At 40.2% G+C, this 21,015-nt stretch overlaps 1 protein-coding gene across 3 annotated transcripts in view; it reads right to left on the bottom strand.

The window, feature by feature from the left end:
- The window catches only part of ccdc93 (coiled-coil domain containing 93), an 876,647-nt gene extending 875,283 nt beyond the window's left edge, over positions 1-1,364 (bottom strand). For all 3 annotated transcript variants that reach the window (XM_051930752.1, XM_051930751.1, XM_028807976.2), the window contains exon 1: positions 1,242-1,364. In XM_051930752.1, the coding sequence (XP_051786712.1) occupies positions 1,242-1,325 (84 nt within the window). In that variant the 5' untranslated portion in view covers positions 1,326-1,364. The remainder of the gene's footprint in view (positions 1-1,241) is intronic.
- Positions 1,365-21,015: the final 19,651 nt, after the last annotated feature.

Raw genomic sequence — 21,015 nt, 5'->3', positions numbered from 1 at the left:
ACCTCACTTGGGCTCATCGGGCGTACACACTTTACTGCTCCACTCTCGAGGAATCGAACCTCAGACATCAGCGTCAGAGACGAAGCCCCTTTACACTGCGCCACAGCATGTGGTTCGTTTATTTGACAGCCTGTAGGTCCGGAGTAATTACATTATATACACACCTTGACTTTTACTGTGTATACTTGGAACTGTTAATAGTAACTGTGCTTCTCATTGCTTAATGTTAACTTTTAAATGTGTACTTCTAGTTTAAGGTCTACTGTTATATCCCTTCATCTGAGGCATCTATTGGCTTGCTCCAAACGATATTTCATTATATTGTACAGTGACAATAAAGGTATCTTACAATCTTGCCTTTTAATATAACCTTTTAACCTCAAATTTGATTCATGCTTTTGTATTCAAATATGTATACTCGCTGCACCTTTCTTTAAGCACCTTCTTTTGGTGCTCCTCCTCCTTTTCTATGACATTTTTTGATTTTTCTTACAGTCTGTGCTTTTATATAAACATGGTGTCAGCTTTCTTTTTTAATTCTTTCCTGTAACTGGCAAAACTAAATAAGGGTTCGGTGCCAATGTTGTTCTGAAGGAACCTAATCCTACAGATAATTTCCCACACTCTGTGAATTTGTGACCTCTTACTTAAGTTATATGGGTGCGTGATCAAAACGGAAAGAACTCAAAATGTGTGCCTAATAAATAGATAAAAATACAAAAAATTACTTTTTCACAAAATGCGCGAGTCCGTTAGGTCTCGATTATTTACCGCTATTTAGTATCGCATTTGGGGCAATACACATATCATAAGGTGCTGTATATAACAAAGCTCGAAAATCAAAATGCAAGTTACAGCTGCATATAATAAATCTTGATTATCAGAATGCGAGCCTCTCCTTTAGGGCGCATGTCCATGTCATTGGATATACAGTAATGTCATTTAAAAATATCACTCTGTAAATGCATTATTGCCAGCAATTAGGAACAGCATATTATACACGGGTTACAAAGGACTACACAATAATGCTAAAAGGCAGCACTCACCGTTGTTAAGACCTTGCCTTAAGATATTATATCTGTGCTTGCTAAGAATTATTGGAATAAACTACTACAAATTCATCGGTGAAACAGACGAATGTAATAAGTAAACTGATAAAGAAATAAACAATTAACCTAGAGCATTGGTCCCGCACATGCCAAAACCATTTCATACACATGTAAATCTCACGCTATGCTTACCTGAATAATATTGCCTTCTTGGTCATACTGGTCCCTTAATTTTGATCCAGTCCTTACCCTCTGAAAGACCGAGACTGCCGCCATGATAGGCAGGAACCAGAATCACGTGAACATCATGTGACAGCGACCAACCTCTTCACCGTTGTAATAAGATAGGTGGGGCTAAAATGTCTTGGTGGCGAAACTGATTGGTTAAGAAAGTTAAGCCGTGCAGGTCATTGGTCAGTTGTCACATAGCCAGTCGTTTTTGTTTTACTTGTGCCTTCAGTCACTGAAGTTCAGTTCTGGGTATTGTTGAAACTGAAAGGAGAGTGTCGTTTTCGCGTGTTTTAACATTAGTGAAAATAAGTTATGACTTTATTACTGTTTACAGAAATTGCGACTTGATTACCGTTAATGGCCGTTTTGCACTTTTTAATATTGTGACGTCCCGTCGAATAACACACTCAGGAGCCGCTTGTCCGGGGAAGTCTTCCAAAAATGCCGACTGGCTTTTTATTCAGTCAGCCGCGATATAAACGGTGCCCTACAGCCGCCCGTTGTCTGGGTCACGGGGACACCTCCAAAATAACAGACTAATCACCTTCGTCCTATCTACCTTTCTTACTCTCCAAACAGTTACTTCCCTTCTTTTCCACCTTATACTGTTCTCCTCACTTTCTCCAGCCTCCAACTCCAACTTCCGGCCACCCACCACTTTTTATCACGCCCCATTAATTAATTAACCCAGATCCCTGTCACTCATCTCTCTCTCTAGGGAGGTGCCCCAAGCCCTTACAAACAGGGTTCCCTCAAGACTCCACCCCAACACTGCTTCCCTTCCCTATAGCCCATGCAATGGCAAGACACGTCACAATATTTATGTTCGCCGGTGTATTTCTTTGGTTTCCTCTACATCCTGAGTATTTGCATGTTAGGAATACTGATGGCTCTGAATTAGCTATGCAATCCTAGTGTGTATGTGTGTACGAGTGTCTAAAATGCATTTTCCGAGCACCACAGCGAGGAATGATTTCTGTCTTGTCCCCAATGAAGTTTGGATATGTTCTCCTACCCGCGCTCCTACAAGAGGATTAACAGGGTTAAAAAAATTATGAATTCTTCATAACCAAGTTTAACCAGGAATGAAATTTAAACCACTTGAAATGGGTAAATATGCCGTGAGTCGCTAAGTACAATTCAAGGCCAAACTAAACAGTATTATTCTCATAAAGGAGGTACTGTACTGAATGTGCATTTGACGTGATTATGAATATTAATTCAAAATACAGTTTACGTTAAGATAAAAAAAAAAAAGTAATTTAGATTAATAATGTTATCAAACGGGCCATATTGATCAAAACGTCCGCTATTAGAGCACCATGTAATAAAAAAAAGATATGCCAGTGCTATCTATAACAGTGTTTAAGTTACACAGTGTCATTCATATCTATCTATTATATAGCGCCTTTCCTATCTATTATATAGTTCCTTTAATATCTTTCTTATCCTGCCAACTATACTAAAATTGATATCTATCTATCTATCACTGCATTCAAATCATGAAATACCTTATCTCTTTAATTAGAACTAGCTTCCTATAAAGCAGGGCTACTCAAATATAAATTTGAAAGGTCCACTTACTAAATTTCCATTCAGTCTGAGGTCCGGAAAAGTGACGGTCAAATTCCAAATAGAGAACTCCAAAAAAAGGCAATCCCCAAACTTTAGAACTATACACAAAAAAATGACATGGTAGGCCTTTTAGTGTGAAAGGTGACACCTTCTTTGTGCCACCAGTTGTTTGAACTTGGGCATAAAAGGTGTGAGGGCAAGGCGGAGGCACTGATGTAAATGTTCATTGGTGAGGGTGTTGCGGTATGTGTTTTTCACCATGTTCATAGTGGAAAAGGCAGATTCACAGCAGTACGTTGAGGGAAACATTGTAAGAATTTGAAGGGCCATCTTCTGCAGGAGAGGAACACCTGCCGCAGTAACCATCTTTGTCCAGAAGGTGACAAGGTCACAGTGAGATTCCTGCAGTGCTAGGTTTTCTTGTAGCTCAATTAACTCTGTTTGCAGAGAAGCAGCACTGGCCCATTGGAAGACTTTTGTGGCTTCATTTGAGAATTCTGCAATATTTTTGACAAGAAATGGATTTTCGATGCACAGCAAGACTTGTTTTCCCAAAGGGAAATCTTCAAAGCGAGTTTGGAAATTTTTAATCAGCTTGTCCAGGAATTCAGCATAATTGTGATGGTGATGTTTTCCTGCAGTCTGATCCAAAAGTCTTGGGAAGTGAAGCAGGTCCTGCTGTAAGTCACATTTGAACACCTCCAGCTTCCTCTGGAAAGCACGGACAGCTAACATGAGGTCACACACTGTGCTGTTTTTGCCTTGGAGCTTCATATTAAGGTCATTAAGATGGGAAGTAATGTCCGTTAGAAAAGCAACAATTTCCATTTTCTCGTCATTCTTCATGAAATCCACAAACGGTGTGGCTTTTGCACTCTTCTGATCCAACAGAAATGTCTCCAGCTCTTTCCGCAGTGCCCAAAAACGCTCCAGTACCTTGCCTTTACTAAGCCACCGGACATTGTTGTGAAGGAGCAAATCATCAAATGTTGCATTCACCTCTATTAGAAATGAGCGCAATAAACGATGTTGCAAAGCAGAGGATGCTCTCAGATAATTGACTAGTTTCATGACTGTTGTCATTACTTCTGAGTACCTTTCTCCAAGGCTGGCACACAAAACCATCTGGTGAATTATGCAGTGGTATGCCATGAGGTCAGGGTGGTGAGTTCTCAAGCGTGACACTAATCCCCTCTCTTTCCCAATCATACATGGTGCGCCATCAGTAGCAATGGAAACAACATGCTTCAGGTCTATCGCTCTGTCTCTAAGCATCTGTGTCACTGCTTCATAGATATCATCCCCCCTTGTGTGTCCATGGAGGTTTGTGAGACCCAAAACATCTTCATGAAATTCTCCCTTTTCTTCATCAAAAAATCTGACAAAGACCATGAGTTGTGCATTGTCCGTGATATCTGTGGATTCATCCACAGCCAATGAAATGAATTTGGCTTTTTTTATAGCAGAACTAAGTTGTTCAAGCAAATCATCAGCGAGTATTTCAGCTCGTCTTGCAGCAGTGGAATCAGAACAGGGTATTTGGTTTATTTTCTGGATTATTTCATCCTTTTGAGTCCCTTCAAACAGTGCAGTCACCACTTCACTCATACACTCTTTGACTACTTCAGCATCAGAGAAGGGTTTCTTGTTTTTTCCCAGGACCCATGCTACTCTAAGTGAGGCTTCTGTTGCCCGCTCCTGTTGTGTGGCTGATCTAACTATTACACTGCTTGTAGCTTCATATGATGATTTCAGCTGCTTTATTTTTATGGTCCTTACCTCTGAGTTCTGAGGTTAATTTTGTTCAAAATGTGCATGCTTGGTTTCATAATGGCGTTTCACATTACCACTTTTGATTATTGCTACCGTCTCGTTGCAGATTAAACACATTGGTTTTCTGCTTCCCACGGGGAGCACGAACGCATACTTTTCTGTCCACTCACTCTTAAATTCGCGGTTTTCAAAATCAACTTTTCTTTTCTTATCAATGTACTGTCTTGAGCCAGCCATCTTCACTTTCAGTCAGCAAAAAAAAATCCAGTTATCGAAATTTGCACTGCCTGCGAGTGATGAGACTGCCTGTTCACCGGCCTGACCCAGAGCACGTGACCGGTACATAAATCTGGCTGCCGTGAATGAGCGAGCGAGTATTGGGGGGGAGGCGGGGAGTAGTGGGAACGATACTGTTACAACTGGTGTGATTGGACATAGATGAAGCAACCAAACCGAGTAGAAACCTCAAAGATATATCGCGCGGAATCACAATTGCGCACTTCATTGAGAACTCATTTGGATTATGATTAAATTTGCATGTTTGTTTTGGCGTCGGTCCAGATTTAACCGTATTTGGGTCCGGATGCGGACCGGAGTCCGCCTATTGAGTACCATACTTTATAGTATAAAGTATGCTTCAAATAATCTGCTATGCATGGAATGCAAATAGACTTTGATACATAGATAGAATCACTGAGCAAATTATTAGGACCACTACACTAATACTGGGAAGGGCCTCGTTTTGCTCACAAAACAGCCTCAATTCTTCATGGCATGGATTCCACAAAATGCTGGAAACATTTCTTTGAGATTCTGGCCCATGTTGCCATGATTGCAATATGCAGTTTCTGCAGATTTGTCAAGCTGCAGATTCATGTTGCAGATCTCCTGTTCAACCACATCACATAGAAGTTCTGTCTGGATTCAGATCCGAAGAACACTGAACTAATTGGCATGTTCATGAAACCACTTTGAGGTGACATGGTGTATTATCATGATGGAAGTAGCCATTAGAAAGTGGGTAAATTGTGGCTATGAAGGGATGCACACAGTTAGCAACAATACTATATATAGGCAGAGGCATTCAAGGGATGGTTGGTATTAATGGGTCCAAAGTGTGCCAAGAAAATGTTCCCCACATCATTACACTACCAACAAACCTGTATTGTTGTCTCAAAGCAGGTTGGATGTATGGATTCATATTGCTGGTGCCAAATTCAGACCTTACCATCAGCAGAAATAGACATTTATCAGACTAGGTTATGCTTTTATTGTCTTCAGCTGCCCCGTTTTGGTGAGCCTGTGCTTACTGCAGCCTCAGCTTCCTCTTGTTTGCTTTGACAGGAGTGGAGTATTCTGCAGTTATAGCCTATTTGCTTCAAGTTTCAGTGTGTTTTGAGAGGCATTTCTGCTCATCCGAGTTGTATTGAGTGGTTATCTAAGTTTTTGTTGTCTTTCTGTCTGTCAAAACCAGTCTGGCCATTCTCTTCTGACCTCTATCATCAGCAAACCATTTCCATCTGTACAACTGCCATTCACTGGATTTTTTTTTGTTTATTTTATACATCATTTTGAATAAACTCTAGAAACTATTGTGTTTGAAAATCCCAGGAGATCAGCACTTACAGAAATGCTTAACTGGTACCAATGATCATCCCACAGTTGAAATCAATGAGATTACAATTTTTACCCATTCAGGTGTTTGATGTGAACATGAACTGAAGCTCCTGACCTATCTCTGGCATTGTGATGCTGTCACATAATTGGCTGAACAGATAATTTAATGGATAAGCAGATGTACATGTGTTGCTAATAATCTGTAGTCTACATGTCATAGTATTTACATTATAGAGCACCTTTCAAATCTATCTATCTATCTATCTATCTATCTATCTATCTATCTATCTATCTATCTATCTATCTATCTATCTATCTATCTATCTATCTATCTATCTATCTATCTATCTATCTAAAGCAAGTTAGAAACAACTATGTAGATCCTAAAAAGTAAATAATTCCCTTTGGTTTATAAAAAAAGAAAATGTGCCGAGGTTGTTTTAATAGACATTTTTTTTTAAATCTTCAGGGATTTAGTTTCATAGACATAAAGATTTTTTTAATATCAATGTGAAAAAAAACAGAAGCAAAGGTCATGAGTAGAGATTTGCAACTGGCAGATTTAGAACAGAAATCAGGATACCTTCTCTCCAGAGAGTCCTAAACGGCAAAGAGCAGTTTGTCTGCAGCTCTTACAGCAGGAGAAGTGCTGTACCTGAACCTCTCCACTATGTCTGGCACTGCTCCGTGTCGAGTTCTACAAAAGGGGCAATGTTTTAGTGGGTTAAATCTTGGCAGTCTTTTTCTTATTTTTTAAGTTATGTTTAAAAAAAAAAATCAAATCCTTTAAATTTAAATTTTCAGTATGGAGGAGAGATTGATTGAAATCCTCTATATTAATAATAAATGACAGGAATGAACACTCAGAGAAACAAGGAACTGTTTGTTTTAAAGTGGGGTCTTTCATGCCAGGAAATAAAAGTTCTATTGAAAGCATAAATCCAACAAGATTTATTTCAATTTTTAGTGTTAAACGTTGTAACTAAAACCATAAGTTAGACAGTATTAGAAGGATGTGGAAAGGAGACGTATTTTTAATGTTGATGTAGCTACATTTCATAAAACGGTATCATTGCTGTGAAAATATGCATCCAAATATACAGTAATGTATAGCAATAAATAATGTAACAGAAAGATTCTTCAAAGTCCAACATTTTGGCCATTGGCAAACAGGCGGTTTGGCTCTGGACAGTAAAGCGCACATTTTCCAGTTCAGTCCCCACTACTGTTTCACACTGGATGAGTCACCAAACCTAACACTGAACATTATTCTTGTGTTCATGTCAGTTCTGTCTGGGAACTGTGTGAGAAAAAACATGCTGCCAGGTGTGATTTTTTTTTTTGCATCCACCAATGATTTGCCTTTGAACAGAATAAATTAGTATAAAAGATATGATAGATTAGTACAGAAAATATGTTACATTTTTAGTATAATCTAATCAGCCTGCACCAATTATTGGTGTTGCCTTGTGCCTGATGTTTTCAGGACTGACTCTGGCCTCATGGTGTAATGCATAGAAATAAACAGTTTATGAAATTACATGTATAAAACATTTATTTGGTCATGGATTATACCTTCAGTGTTCAAAGAAAGGTGTGTAGTCTCACTGCCAACAGATGGTTAAAAACATAGTAGGTCATTCTTGCGTATTTGTACTTTGGCAACAGATTATGGTCATTCTTGTTATATCTATCTATCTATCTATCTATCTATCTATCTATCTATCTATCTATCTATCTATCTATCTATCTATCTATCTATCTATCTATCTATCTATCTATAATATTGTGTCATATACAGTTTTTCATAACTTAGCAGCTTATCTATCTACCTATCTATAATATTGTGTCATATACAGTTTTCATAACTTAGATAGATAGATAGATAGATAGATAGATAGATAGATAGATAGATAGATAGATAGATAGATAGATAGATAGATAGATAGATAGATAGATAGATAAGCTGCTATCTATCTATCTATCTATCTATCTATCTATCTATCTATCTATCTATCTATCTATCTATCTATCTATCTATCTATCTATCTATCTATCTATCTATCTATCTATCTATCTATCTCTCTCTCTCTCCAGCTTCACCATCATAATGGAATATATAAAATGGCATCATTTTAAAAAGAAAGAAAGAAAAGTCTGGAATAGATGGAAGTCCACCATAATAAAAGGACAAGTGCCTGTGTGTGTGTGTCTGTTTATCTTTGTGTTGCTATGTCTGTGCTATATGTTATATGGTATTGGATTCAGTAAAGTGGTACTAATGTTTTTGATGTTTATCTTTGTGTTGCTATGTCTGTGCTATATGTTATATGGTATGGGATTCAGTAAAGTGGTGCTAATGTTTTTGATGCGCCCTCTGTTAGAATGAAGGAGCCATAGCAAACAGACAGATGCCCAGTCCAACACACAGTTATCCTTTTTTTTTTTAAGGTGGATAATATTAGAAGACATTTGCCACTCGCCCTGGATTAGACCCTGCTTGTGAGAGATATGTCCTTGGCCATCTGTTTTGGCCGTGTCCTCCTTTACTTCAACCTAAGAGGAGCACAAGTTTCACGTACATCTCAGATATCCTTGGCATCATCAGAAATCCTCATCCTGCCACAGCACAATCTGGGGCAATAGTTCATGGTTGACAGTTAAGTGCTTAGCTAACCACTGGTTAATGAATATTCAATTGTGATGACTTTCACAACACTACAGGATAAGTGTTTAAAAATGGAATAATAATAACTTTTGTAAAAATCCGTACAAGGCAGAATTTCGTCAATGCTGTCCTGAACAAACAACGTTTCAAGCAATCCTTAAACATTCTTATTTGCTGTGAGCCTTTCGGGTATTTTAGCATTACAGGATGATTTATTCTTCCTATAATCTCTCTAGTTTGGTGTGAAAGGGGGGATTTAAATATAGGGGTGCTATAAAAGTAGGCTTACAGTTATTTGTATAGATACAAACATGCAGGTTATGATTATTACAATAGCTTTGTTAAGTCGATAGCTTTATTAACTTTATTAACTCAAAAGCATGTCATAGTGGCACAGTAATAATAATAATACATTTTATTTATATAGTGCCTTTCTCATGCTCAAGGTACACCTAGGTACAATAAATCAATAATAATGCAAGAATAAAGTCTGTGTTTCGCATACTCTCAACTGTAAATCTACATTTGCCAACCCCTGTATAACCATTGGATGGAGCACTCGATATGTAATAATTGGAAATTATCCATCCATCCATTATCCAACCCACTGAATCCGAACACAGGGTCACGGGGGTCTGATTGGAAATTATGTAATGATATAAACTTTCATACAAATAGAGTTAAATAAGGCAATGATAGACCAAGGAAAAACCCACCTGTGCATAGCTGAGTTGCCGGAAAGTACACATCTTTGCTAACCCATTTCATTTTTTGAAGTCAAGGAGAATGTCAGTCAGTCATTATCCAACCCGCTATATCCTAACTACAGGGTCACAAGGGTCTGCTGGAGCCAATCCCAGCCAACACAGGGCGCAAGGCAAGAACAAACTCCGGGCAGGGCTCCAACCCACCGCAGGGCACACACACACCAAGCACACACGAGAGACAATTTAGGATCACCAATGCACCTAACCTGCATGTCTTTGGACTGTGGGAGGAAACCCACGCAGACACGGGAAGAACATGCAAACTCTACACAGGGAGGACCCGGGAAGCAAATCAAGGGGAATGGGTATATTCTATTTGAATTCTTCAGTTCTGTCAAGTTTATTATCCAGCAAAGTTCAAGTACAATTCTAAACAGTACTGATTTATATTTACAGAGGCTGTATGTGTTTTTCCCTATAACACCATTTGCAAATATTACCGAAGTATAGGACTGAAACAAAAGGAAAATAATTCTTCCTTTATCCAGCAGATGGAGTACTTACAAAGGAAATCATACAGTATTTGGGAAATAACATCCTGAAACCTGCTTAATCCAGTTGAGGGGCACAGAGGCAAACCTGACAGGGCAGCACTGGGCAGGTCGAAAGTGGGTGAAGCAGGTCCGAGAATGTATTAAAACTAAATGAGGTTTTATGTTGTCTTTAAGCACTCACTTTCTTATAAAGAGATACACAAAATGTTGTGATGCCTTCTGAAAGCATTTAGACCCCTTCACTGTTTTCAGCTTTTGTTATGTTGCAGCCTTCTGCTTAAATCGTTTAAATTCATTCAACGATAATCAACAGAACAAGATGCACCTGAGACAGATTTCAAGTGTCGTAGCAAAAGGTCTGAATATTTGTGTCAATGGGCTGTTTCAGGTTTTTCAATTTTTAATAAATTTGCAAAAAGTTTCTAAAATTCAGTTTTCACCCTGCCATTCTGAGATATTGAGTGTTGTTTGATTTAGAAGACAGCAGCATAAGAAAATGTTAAAAACACAAAGCGGCCTGAATACGTTCTGAAGGCGCACTGTATGTGACTCTCCCACCACATTATAATGAGGATACGTGACTTCGGTGTTACCTGCCCTTCTTCTTGCAGGATTCGGAGAATTCAGAGCAGAACAAAATGAACAAATGTTAACAATAAAATAAAGGCAAAGTATCAAAATAGGGGTAATTACAGAGATGGAGAAAAATAGAAGCGAAGCACTGAATACCAGAATACTGAGCACGATCGCTGTCACAAACGGTAAAGCAAGAGATTCACAGCCAGAAAATGTCTGAATTAGCATAAGCCGCCCCATTTTGTGGTGTTCATAAGAAATGACAAGATTTAGTTCAAGAGTTAGAAATACATAATAAACAAGAAGAGGTACGTCGGATATTTGAAATATATGAATGTAAATGTTTAAAGTCTAATGTCCAGGAATGTTGATCTGCTCAGGTCCCGAAAACATTTTAACGGTGCTCTTAGAAAAGAAAAAATCAACAATTTCAGAAATGTCTGCTATTGCACCATGAGTGCAGCAACAAGCCATGGAATAAAAGAGCAGGTTTAATTAACAAGGAGACTCGGCACCTAATTAAGCAACTGGTTGGAATGAAATTGGTTGGAGTTTGAGGCCCTGACTTAGCTGGTCTTCTGTTGGCTCACTCACGTCACATTTCATTTCTGTTTGGGTGCCATTTAAGAAAAGAAATGAAGAAATTCAGAGGAATGATGAAGAAATTCAAGGAAACAAATAAAAAAAGTCAATTAAAATGAAAGGAAAAGGAGTTAATTAGCAGTAAAAACAGGTCACTAATTAAGAAAAGGGTTAGAATGAAAATCTGCAGCCACTGTGGCCCTCCAGGACTGGAGTTTGAGACCACTGCTCCAGAGCAATACAGAAAAGATGGACTACTCTGGAAGCCCAAATGTTGCCCCTGGTGGATCCAGTAGGTTTTTTTGTTCTCCTATGTGCTACACTTTGCACATTAGTGCCTCCTGCTGGCTCAGAGCATGTCAAACAGACTGAAGGCAAACTAGCAAACAAAATGACCAGATTACTTACCAGGGCAACACCGTGTGCTGATTCTATCTACTATAATAGAAAAAGAAGTATCTTGTGTTTTTGAAGATGGGTGTGAATGAGGATTGATCGAGAGTGGAAGTGCAGTGCAACCACAAAGGAGAATCAAAGAGCTTTTGTTAACACCAGCTTTGTTGGCTTTTCTTCATAATTTAAGCACTTGAACTAAGAGGATGAGTCAGACACCACAGTGTTCATGGTTTGAACCCAGCAAGGAGTTACCGTAATACTGGAATCCAATTGGATCCAAAAATAACAAATCCTCAACTCACAAGAGCAGAGACATTGATAGACAGGCAATGTGGATTACAGATCAGAAGTAACAGCAGTTATTGTCCCATCTGCAGTGGTCCACAGCTGGTATTTCAAGGCCCTGTTTTGTCCTTTAAGTAATGGCCTTCTTCCTGACACTCGCCATGTCAAACCTGCAGCACCGAGTCTCTTCACAGTAGACACTGACATTTGCTTCTGTCGACCTGCACTGTGAAGCTGCTGTGCTGTGAAGCACCTGTGATCATGCAATCTGGTGACCCTCAAAAATCTCGTCTTCTGATTGGCTTGTGACTTTGGCTCAGCCACATCTCATCCTATTAGAGTTTCATCCAGTTTCCAATTGCCTTTTGGATTGTGTAGGACACCACTGGACTCACCGACACTTTGATGAAACACCTACACTTCTACTGCTCTGTCACATTTCATTTGTTAATTGACATTTTCTTGCCATTATCACTGGAATATTGTCCAAGTCGTACTTCACAGGGTGTAGTAACACAGTCTGCTTCAACTCTGCTTTAAAACACACAGAGGGCTTTTAAGTAATCAACAGAAGTTGGGACACCTGTGCAAATTGTGTGCTTCAACTTGCAAGGCTCCATTTATTTTAATTGCTGCAGAACATCTGTAAGTTGTAACCTATCAGCTGTTCCCTGAAGAAGGCCCATTTCTAATATTCTGAAATTTCATTTTTTTTCAGTTTTTGCTAGCCTAAACTTTAAATTTAAACCTCTGGCAGTTTACTGCCTTCTTTTTCACCATTTTAGGTCATTCATTGCATTTCAACTGATTAAATCTGGAGCAAAACTGGAAAAACTGAGGTGTCCTAAAATATTTCACTGGTAGTGTATGTACCTGTGATGAAGTGGAAAGGTGTTCCTGTGACATGGACAAGTGACGACATACACACGCTCACACACAGACACAATTTTTAGCTTTTTATATTAGACTAGCTGTGTTAGCCCATTCTGTAGAAAGCCTGGGCTCCTAGAAACTATTGAAATCGTCAGAAAAAAATTGAAATGCAGAGTCGACGGTTTCGTTTTGCGGACGTGCTCACCCCTCATGTCTATCAGCGGTTAAGCGAGTTTCTCTCTTCTTCGGCGGTTTCACTTTGGCGATGGAGTCTCTTTCTTTCAGCTTTATGCTGTAGCCTCATACTTCTTTCTTCTTCCAACTCGTTAACTTGTGGCCGCCTTGCCGGCTCTATGAGCTTCATGCTGTAGCCCAGCGTTTCTCAACCTTTAAGTATTTGCGACCTGAGTTTTCATAACAGTTTTAATCGAGCCCCCCTAACATTTTTTTTGAAAGGAGCCCACTAATACCAATTTGTTCTTTTTTATCCATCCATCCATTATCCAACCCGCTATATCCTAAATACAGGGTTACGGGGGTCTGCTGGAGCCAATCCCAGCCAACACAGGGTGCAAGGCAGGAAACAAACCCCGGGCAGGGTGCCAGCCCACCACAGAGCACACACACACGCACACACACACCAAGCACAATTTAGAATCGCCAATCCACCTAACCTGTATGTCTTTGGACTGTGGGAGGATGCTGGAGTACCCGGAGGAAACCCACGCAGACACAGGGAGAACATGCAAACTCCACGCAGGGAGGACCCGGGAAGCGAACCCAAGTCTCCTAACTGCGAGGCAGCAGCGCTACCCACTGCGCCACTGTGCCACCTGTTCTTTTTTTAATTAATGATATATCATAGATGCATATTTTATTATACCTACTTAACTTTTATCGACATTTATATAACTCTATATTTATTTTTCTAGTATCAGAATGTGGTTTAAGTTAATTTGTTTTGGTTTCAATAGATGTATTTTTCATATTTTTGATTCTTGTTCTCTTTTTTTCACATCTTCGCGCCCCCCTTTTTGTTACTTCACGCCCCCCTAGGGGGGCCCGCCCCACAGACTGAGAACCACTGCTGTAGCCTCACCCTTCAGAGAAGGACAGACAGACACACACACACTTTCATGCACAGACATTTATATATAAGATTAGGGGGTTACCTCCCTGCTCACTTCGCTCACCAGCCACTTTGCATTTCTGCCAATCACGTTGTGAAGAGGGGGTCTGAACGCACGCCAAGGAGACGCGATCACTCCTCCAAAACCCCCTCTTAAATGGTGATGCAATGAGAAACAAATAGTTTTTTTTTACCTCCTCTTTGCTCAATCAGCTGCTGTCTTACTGCTGCTGCCGTGCCGCGTGATCTTCATCTTGCACAGCACTTCGAACAACAAGAACATTTATTTATATAGCACATTTTCATACAAAAAGTAGCTCAAAGTCCTTTACATAATGAAGAAAAGAAAAATAAAAGACAAAATACAAAATTAAAATAAGATAACATTAGTTAACATAGAAAAGGAGTAAGGTCCGATGGCCAGGGTGGACAGAAAAAACAAAAAAAATCCAGAAAGCTGGAGAAAAAAATTAAATCTGTAGGGGTTCCAGACCACGAGACCACCCAGTCCCCTCTGGGCATTCTACCTAACATAAATGAAATAGTCCTCTTTGTAGTTAGGGTTCTCACGGAGTCACTTGATGGTGATGGTCATACAGACTTCTGGCTTTTAATCCATCCATCATTGTTGGAACATCATGGTGCTTTGGGTATATGGTGGCCACCACAAGGACACCGGAAAAAGAAACAGAACGTTTAAAAGCCTATACAGCAGCTGTCCTACTCTTTGTCTTTTATTTCCGGCCCTGGGCGTGGTTAGATCTTTTGGCACAAAGTCTCATCTCGTGAGACGTGAGTTCTTGATATTTTTTAGTTTATAATTTAAAAACGGAATAAGAATCTGAAAATCTAACAACATCACATTAAAGTTCGATAAACTCTGAAAACAATGATACCAAACATATATATGTCTCTCTATTACAAAAAAAAAAATCTTGGAAGGCTTGGAAGGAGATGATACATGATCTTCTCGGAATTCAATTTGACGATCCCGCGAGAGACACTTTAACGTCACGCGAGACAAGGCAGTGAGATAAAAGGACAGCTGTTGTACAGGCTTTTAGATGATCGACGCGCAGCGCGACAAGCAGAACACGCAGCTCGGCAGCAGAAAGACAGCAGCTGATCAAACCGCATTTCCTCAGCGTGTGTTTAACCCACACCAACCCTTGAAAACGCGAGCGGCAGAGACACGAAGTGGCTTGAGCATAGCGCTCCCAGGGGTGGGTGAGCGAACCGAGCAGGGGGCAAAGCCCCCAAGTAGCTTTTATAATAAGCCCGATTTAAAGTGTGACCAAAAACGTGACCATAAAAATGTCATCGTTGCACTTTTAGGATTAGGATTTTTAATATATAGAGTAGATATACAAACCAGTGTGTCTCTTCGTGCCGGTCCCAAGCCCGGATAAATGGGGAGGGTTACGTCAGGAAGGGCATCCGGTGTAAAATTTTGCCAAATCAATATGCGGACAACAATACAAATTTCCATACCCGATCGGTCGAGCCCCGGGTTAACAACGACCGCCTCCAGTACTGTTAGCCAACAGGGTGCTGGCAGAAATTGGCCAAAGTATTGTTGGCCGAAGTAGAAGAAGGAGAAGAAGAGGGGGGAGACGTGTCCGGATGCAGGAGGAGAGGTGGAAAGTAAAGAAAGTGGAAAGGTTTATGGATGTGATGAGAGAGGACATGCAGAACAGAGCAAGATGCAGAGGACAGAAAGACATGGAAGAAGATGATCCGCTGTGGCAACCCATAACGGGAGCAGCCGAAAGAAGAAGAAGATATACAAGTTGAAGTAGCCGCTCTCAAGGTAAAACTGTAACAGTAAAGTAATTCATAGTAGACGTCTCACAGTATATTTTTTTGTTTTAAGACAGACAAGTTCACAACTCCACCAATGTTTTTTTAATTTCATCCATCCATTTTCCCACCCGCTGAATCCGAACTCAGGGTCACGGGGGTCTGCTGGAGCCAATCCCAGCCAACACAGGGCACAAGGCAGGAACCAATCCCGGGCAGGGTGCCAATCCACCACAGGTTTTTTAATGTTAAGTTTTAAAATTAGGAATTCAAGTTACCTCAACTAAAGCGGAACTGTCCCAAATTCCCTAGAAGAGTAAGTGTGTCAGGTTTGAACAAAATCAGTCCAATGTGAAGTCGAGTTGTTTCATGCAGACAGACAGAAAGACAAACACGGCTATCACAGTAGGTGCTTTGCACATTATATGTGAACTCACCTAAAAAGAAATAAAATGCCCTAGCAGAAAAATTGCAATTGTCACGGCAGAAGATCTTGTGAGATTTAGACGAAAAAATGTCATTATTTCATCGCTGGGTTAGAAAGCCAATTTTTTGTCATGCATAATTAAGGGGTGAGGTAAGTTTGGCTGTGAGCCGTAGAGGAGCACTGCAATGAGAGATTCTATTAAACATGAAGGACAAACCAATCAAGGCATAAAAATGCAAGTGATGGCTTGTAAGACAGTTGTAAACAGCAGCTGATCAGCAGTTTTCCCCTGAGACAAAGGCTGTGGAAAAGCAAAACAAGATGGGCAGGCAGCAAGCTGTGGAAAATAGCTACGTTCAGGCCTGATACAATTACAAAGAATCAAAGTTGTGAGCCATGAATGCAACACCAAGTGACAAAAGATGCTGATACTCTGATAATAGGGGAGAAACTGAGGGGATGACAAATGCCAGAATTACCTTAACATAACATTCAAAAACCTAATTCAGGGTCATGTTGAGCTGGGACCTATCTGGGCAGGATCAGACGGATCAGAGAACCAATTCTGGGTGGGTTGCCAGTCCTTCACAGGGTCCACTAATGCACACAATTGCATTGGATCTACTTAGAATTGACAGTTAGCTTCAGGTCTGGTCTGGTCAGGTCAGGTCAGGTTGGGGAGCATACACTGGCACAGCGCGTTGTCGCACCCACCACACGACAAAAACAGCAAATGTGAGTTCAAGACAGAACTGTTCTAAATGGCAAAGCTTCTGAGAGGAAGAGGCGGGTCCAGGTGGACAGATACCGGAAGTGATGTCCGATGTGTGTTCTAGCTGTCAATCAACCGGTCTGCAGAGGGAGAAAGAGAGAAAGAGAGGCGTTAGGTGCAGCACCAACCACTGGAGTGGTGGTGGAATTGGGCTCTTTAACTGTTCCTTATGCATACGCGCTGTCACAAACTCGACTCAGAGTCAAAGAAAGGTTTGGTGCAGCCACCCGTATAATTGATTTCCTGGCTGCACTGATGTGCACAAAACCAAGTCCAAAAACAGAACTGAGGGAATAGGGAAAATGTGGAGGCTTTTAAAGGGGAAGACAGGAAGTGAGGTCAAAGGAGTCGGACTCATGAAGGTCTTCAGCCATAGGCTCGAGCCCGGACGTGACATCACAGGGGCCGGAGCCAGCAAGGTCTCCTTCCATAGGCTCGGTCCCGGAAGTGACATCAAGAGGACCAGGTGGGATCTCCCGTGAATGGTCTGCAGGAAAGGGAGAAAAAGAGTCAGTGCACTCTGTCACTTCCCGGTATTTCTCGGAATCGCCCTTACTCAAGCCCTTTAGCTGCCTCCCATGCACACGTGTGTAACATCGTGTAACACAGAAATTGCAACAAGTGGAACCACAAGCCCCACCAGCAACCAAGGTTCTCGTCTTAGCAACGCAAGCCACAAAATGGCATTGTGGGACAACAGAAGAAAAATAAAATAATCACATAGTAGGGAATCCCAAATAAAATAGTTTCATAGAAGGGGACCCCAAAAGCTTGACATTTTGCATAACTAGATATGAAGACGAATTGAATGGTATTTCACATATGGGTGTTTTCTTATAATAGTGACACAGACAGAAAAAAAATGTAATGATTTCAAAGCATTATTATGGACACAAAAATGCTCCTTTAAATTATAGCTGTATTTTCGATCATTTCACTGACTATGAGCAAGTTTGAAAATGTTGTTATCTCTATATATATAAAATCCAGTGTCTGTCAGTCTGTATGTTTGTCCGCTTTTCACAAGAGAACTAGACTGGGTTTTTTTCCGAGAATTTGCTTGAACATTCCGGTTGATTTTGCAACTTCTCTCATTACGCTAAGTGTCATAGTTCGACAGCGGCACCAATTTATTTGCGCAAATCTGAGAGACGCGCAGCGGGGCCCTCCTCACTTACACGCCAGTCTTGGGGTGTAACCTTAAATACTAACGGAGAACTGCTTAACGTTTTTTTTTCTATAATGTGCTTGAACATTCCGGTTGATTTTGCGACTTCTCTCATTGTGCTAAGTTTCATAGATCGCTTGTAGGAGTGATATGTTCATGCTAATCCGAGACAGAGGCTGTGGTCCTCACTGTCCTGTTTCACTACTACACGGGCAGTGTCACGGGGCAATGCTGGTGTATTATATAATGAGGAAGGCAGTATTTAGCTCTTCCTAGAATTCCGTAATGTTCTTCTTCAATGGGCTTCACCACTTTGACCTCTGATGAAGCGACAGCTCGTTTACCTGGATATTTGTTTTAAATCTTGTAACTGCAACCATCTCAACTGACACCTCACCGTTAACTATGTCTATATTACTTCCAATTATAAACTCTACTTATAATTACTCCCTTAATTCATTACATGAAGATGTTTCCCATATTCAAAAGAAAGAAAATATCACCTGCAGCAGTTTATGTGCTAACCATGAGTAACTCCTATAATGACATTTCATTTAGCAATGTCCTTTCTCCTCTTCAGTTCATCAGCTGCCCAAATTGAGTAATGAACTGCATCCCCTCCATTCTCTTATTTCCTCCAATAAAAGCTGACTTCACCTACTGGCAGAGGTCAAAGCTATTATCCAGTCATCATTCTACAGAAAGAAAAGATTCCAAGCAGAGACATCCCAGGCCTCTGGTCTGTACACATATTACATCTGCAAGTAGATAGATAGATAGATAGATAGATAGATAGATAGATAGATAGATAGATAGATAGATAGATAGATAGATAGATAGATAGATAGATAGATAGATAGATAGATAGATAGATAGATAGATAGATAGATACTTTATTATCCCAAGGGGAAAGTAGAATCCGAAACCGTGAGACGGATGATCGAAACTCTCATTGGTGCACATTTTGTTTTATTTTATAATTTGTTTTTTATGTTTTGTCATGTTTTACCTTAAATGTATGTGTATTTTTAACATAAACCTATGTGTATAATCATTTGTGGTACAGTGGCTAACATATCTGTTATACAAGAATTCCATTCGACCCAGGTTTGTTTCTCAGCTAATGCAGAAAGTTAATCCAGCAGCCATTCCACAAATGTCACTCACCTAAAGCTAAGCATGGGGGACCATCTAAGAAAAGCTTGGGTTGCTGCTGGAAGTGGTGTTTCTGAGGCCATCAGGGGACGCTCATCATGTGGTCTGTGTGTGGATCCCAGTACAACGACGGGGACACTGTGCTGTAAATGTGGCACTGTCCTTCAGATCAGAAATAAAACCGATGTGCTGACTTTCTGTGCTTATTAAAGATCCCAGGGTATCTCTTGTAAATAGTAGGGTTTATCCCGATGTCCACCATAGCCTTATCCATTCTGGCCCCTTAATCATCCCCTGTCTCTAATTGGCAAACATATCTCATCACCTCCTTACAGCCATGGCCGGATTAAGGTGGGTGCTATTGATGCTGCAGCACTAGGCCCATTCCTCAAATAGGCCCAGATGAAAACAGACGAGAATTTTCCGGAACAGTTTTCCTTTGCTAAATTAACCTCGAAATAATTCTTAGAATGAAATTTAGAGTCCGACTTTCGGACGCCTAGACACAGCGTTATTTATTATACAGTTACTATTGTTCTCTGCGCTGTGACATAACTATAACGTCGTTGTGTTTATTTTTAACTAAAGATTTCAAGTTAATGCTATCAATTTTACGTTAAAAAGTTTACTTAGTAATTTAGCTGCGTTTTTTGCAATATCTTGGGGATTCTTGCCACTTTATTATTGTTCGGTAAGTGCCACATAGTAAATTTTTCACCTTGAAAGTTAGTTGTACAGTAAAAATCGATGGCTATTTAAATGGTTATCTGTAAAGGTAAAACTAAAAGCCGACCCGCGGGCCCAGCATGGATGTTTAGAATTTTTAAAATCCTCAACAGGATTCTGGCCTATTATGAAATTTAAATCGTGGACAAATTTTTACCCTCAAGAGGCTGAACTGAGTCACTTTGACCCAATGTCTCTGCAAATTCATTTTTTCTTACTCTGTTTCATAAGAGAATTGCGAAATTTTGTGTATTTCATTGTTAGGTTTTCTGAATTAAGTGCACTTTTCAGACAATTGCTATTGAATGTTGATGTTACATAGTTTGATGTTAATCTCGAGTTGTTACAATACTACGTCGTTATTATTATTCATGTTCAATAAAGGCTGGCTGGTTGTGTCGCAAGTAATTAAGGCTCCTTGGTTGGTCTGAGTGCGCATGTACGGTGAGTGCTGAATGCACATACATCAATGCCGAGAAAAAATAGGCCTTTTTTACGCTGCAGCATCAGGCCCAATTTCATTTTAATCCAGCCCTGCTTACAGCTAATGTGTGGTGCACAGACTGGTGCAAAATGGCTGCCATCACATCATCCAGGTTGATGCTATATATTAGTGATGGCTGAAGTGGTTTGCCTCTGTCTATGTAAAGCACCTTGAGTAGTGAAAAAACAATCTATTTTTAATCTTTATATTAAATTTGATATACTTTGTTAATCCCCGATGTGAAATTGTCTTTTCACATAACCTTTGGTGGGTCAGAGTGTAGGGTCAGCCATTGTACATCATCCCTAGAGCAATTTTCAGGTTAAGGGCTTTGCTCAAAGACCCAATGGAGTCCCTTAACCTGCAATTGACGTTAATCTGCTTCCAGCCCTGCAAGCAGGTCCTCCATCTTACAAGGAAAACTTGGAGGTTGATGGCACTGCAGCCACCATAAAAAAAACCTCAGTG

The sequence above is a fragment of the Erpetoichthys calabaricus genome, chromosome 8 (assembly GCF_900747795.2).
Source record: "Erpetoichthys calabaricus chromosome 8, fErpCal1.3, whole genome shotgun sequence".
NCBI lineage: Eukaryota > Metazoa > Chordata > Cladistia > Polypteriformes > Polypteridae > Erpetoichthys > Erpetoichthys calabaricus.
Note: the sequence above shows the minus strand (reverse complement) of the source record. Positions and strands in the feature narration are given on the sequence as shown.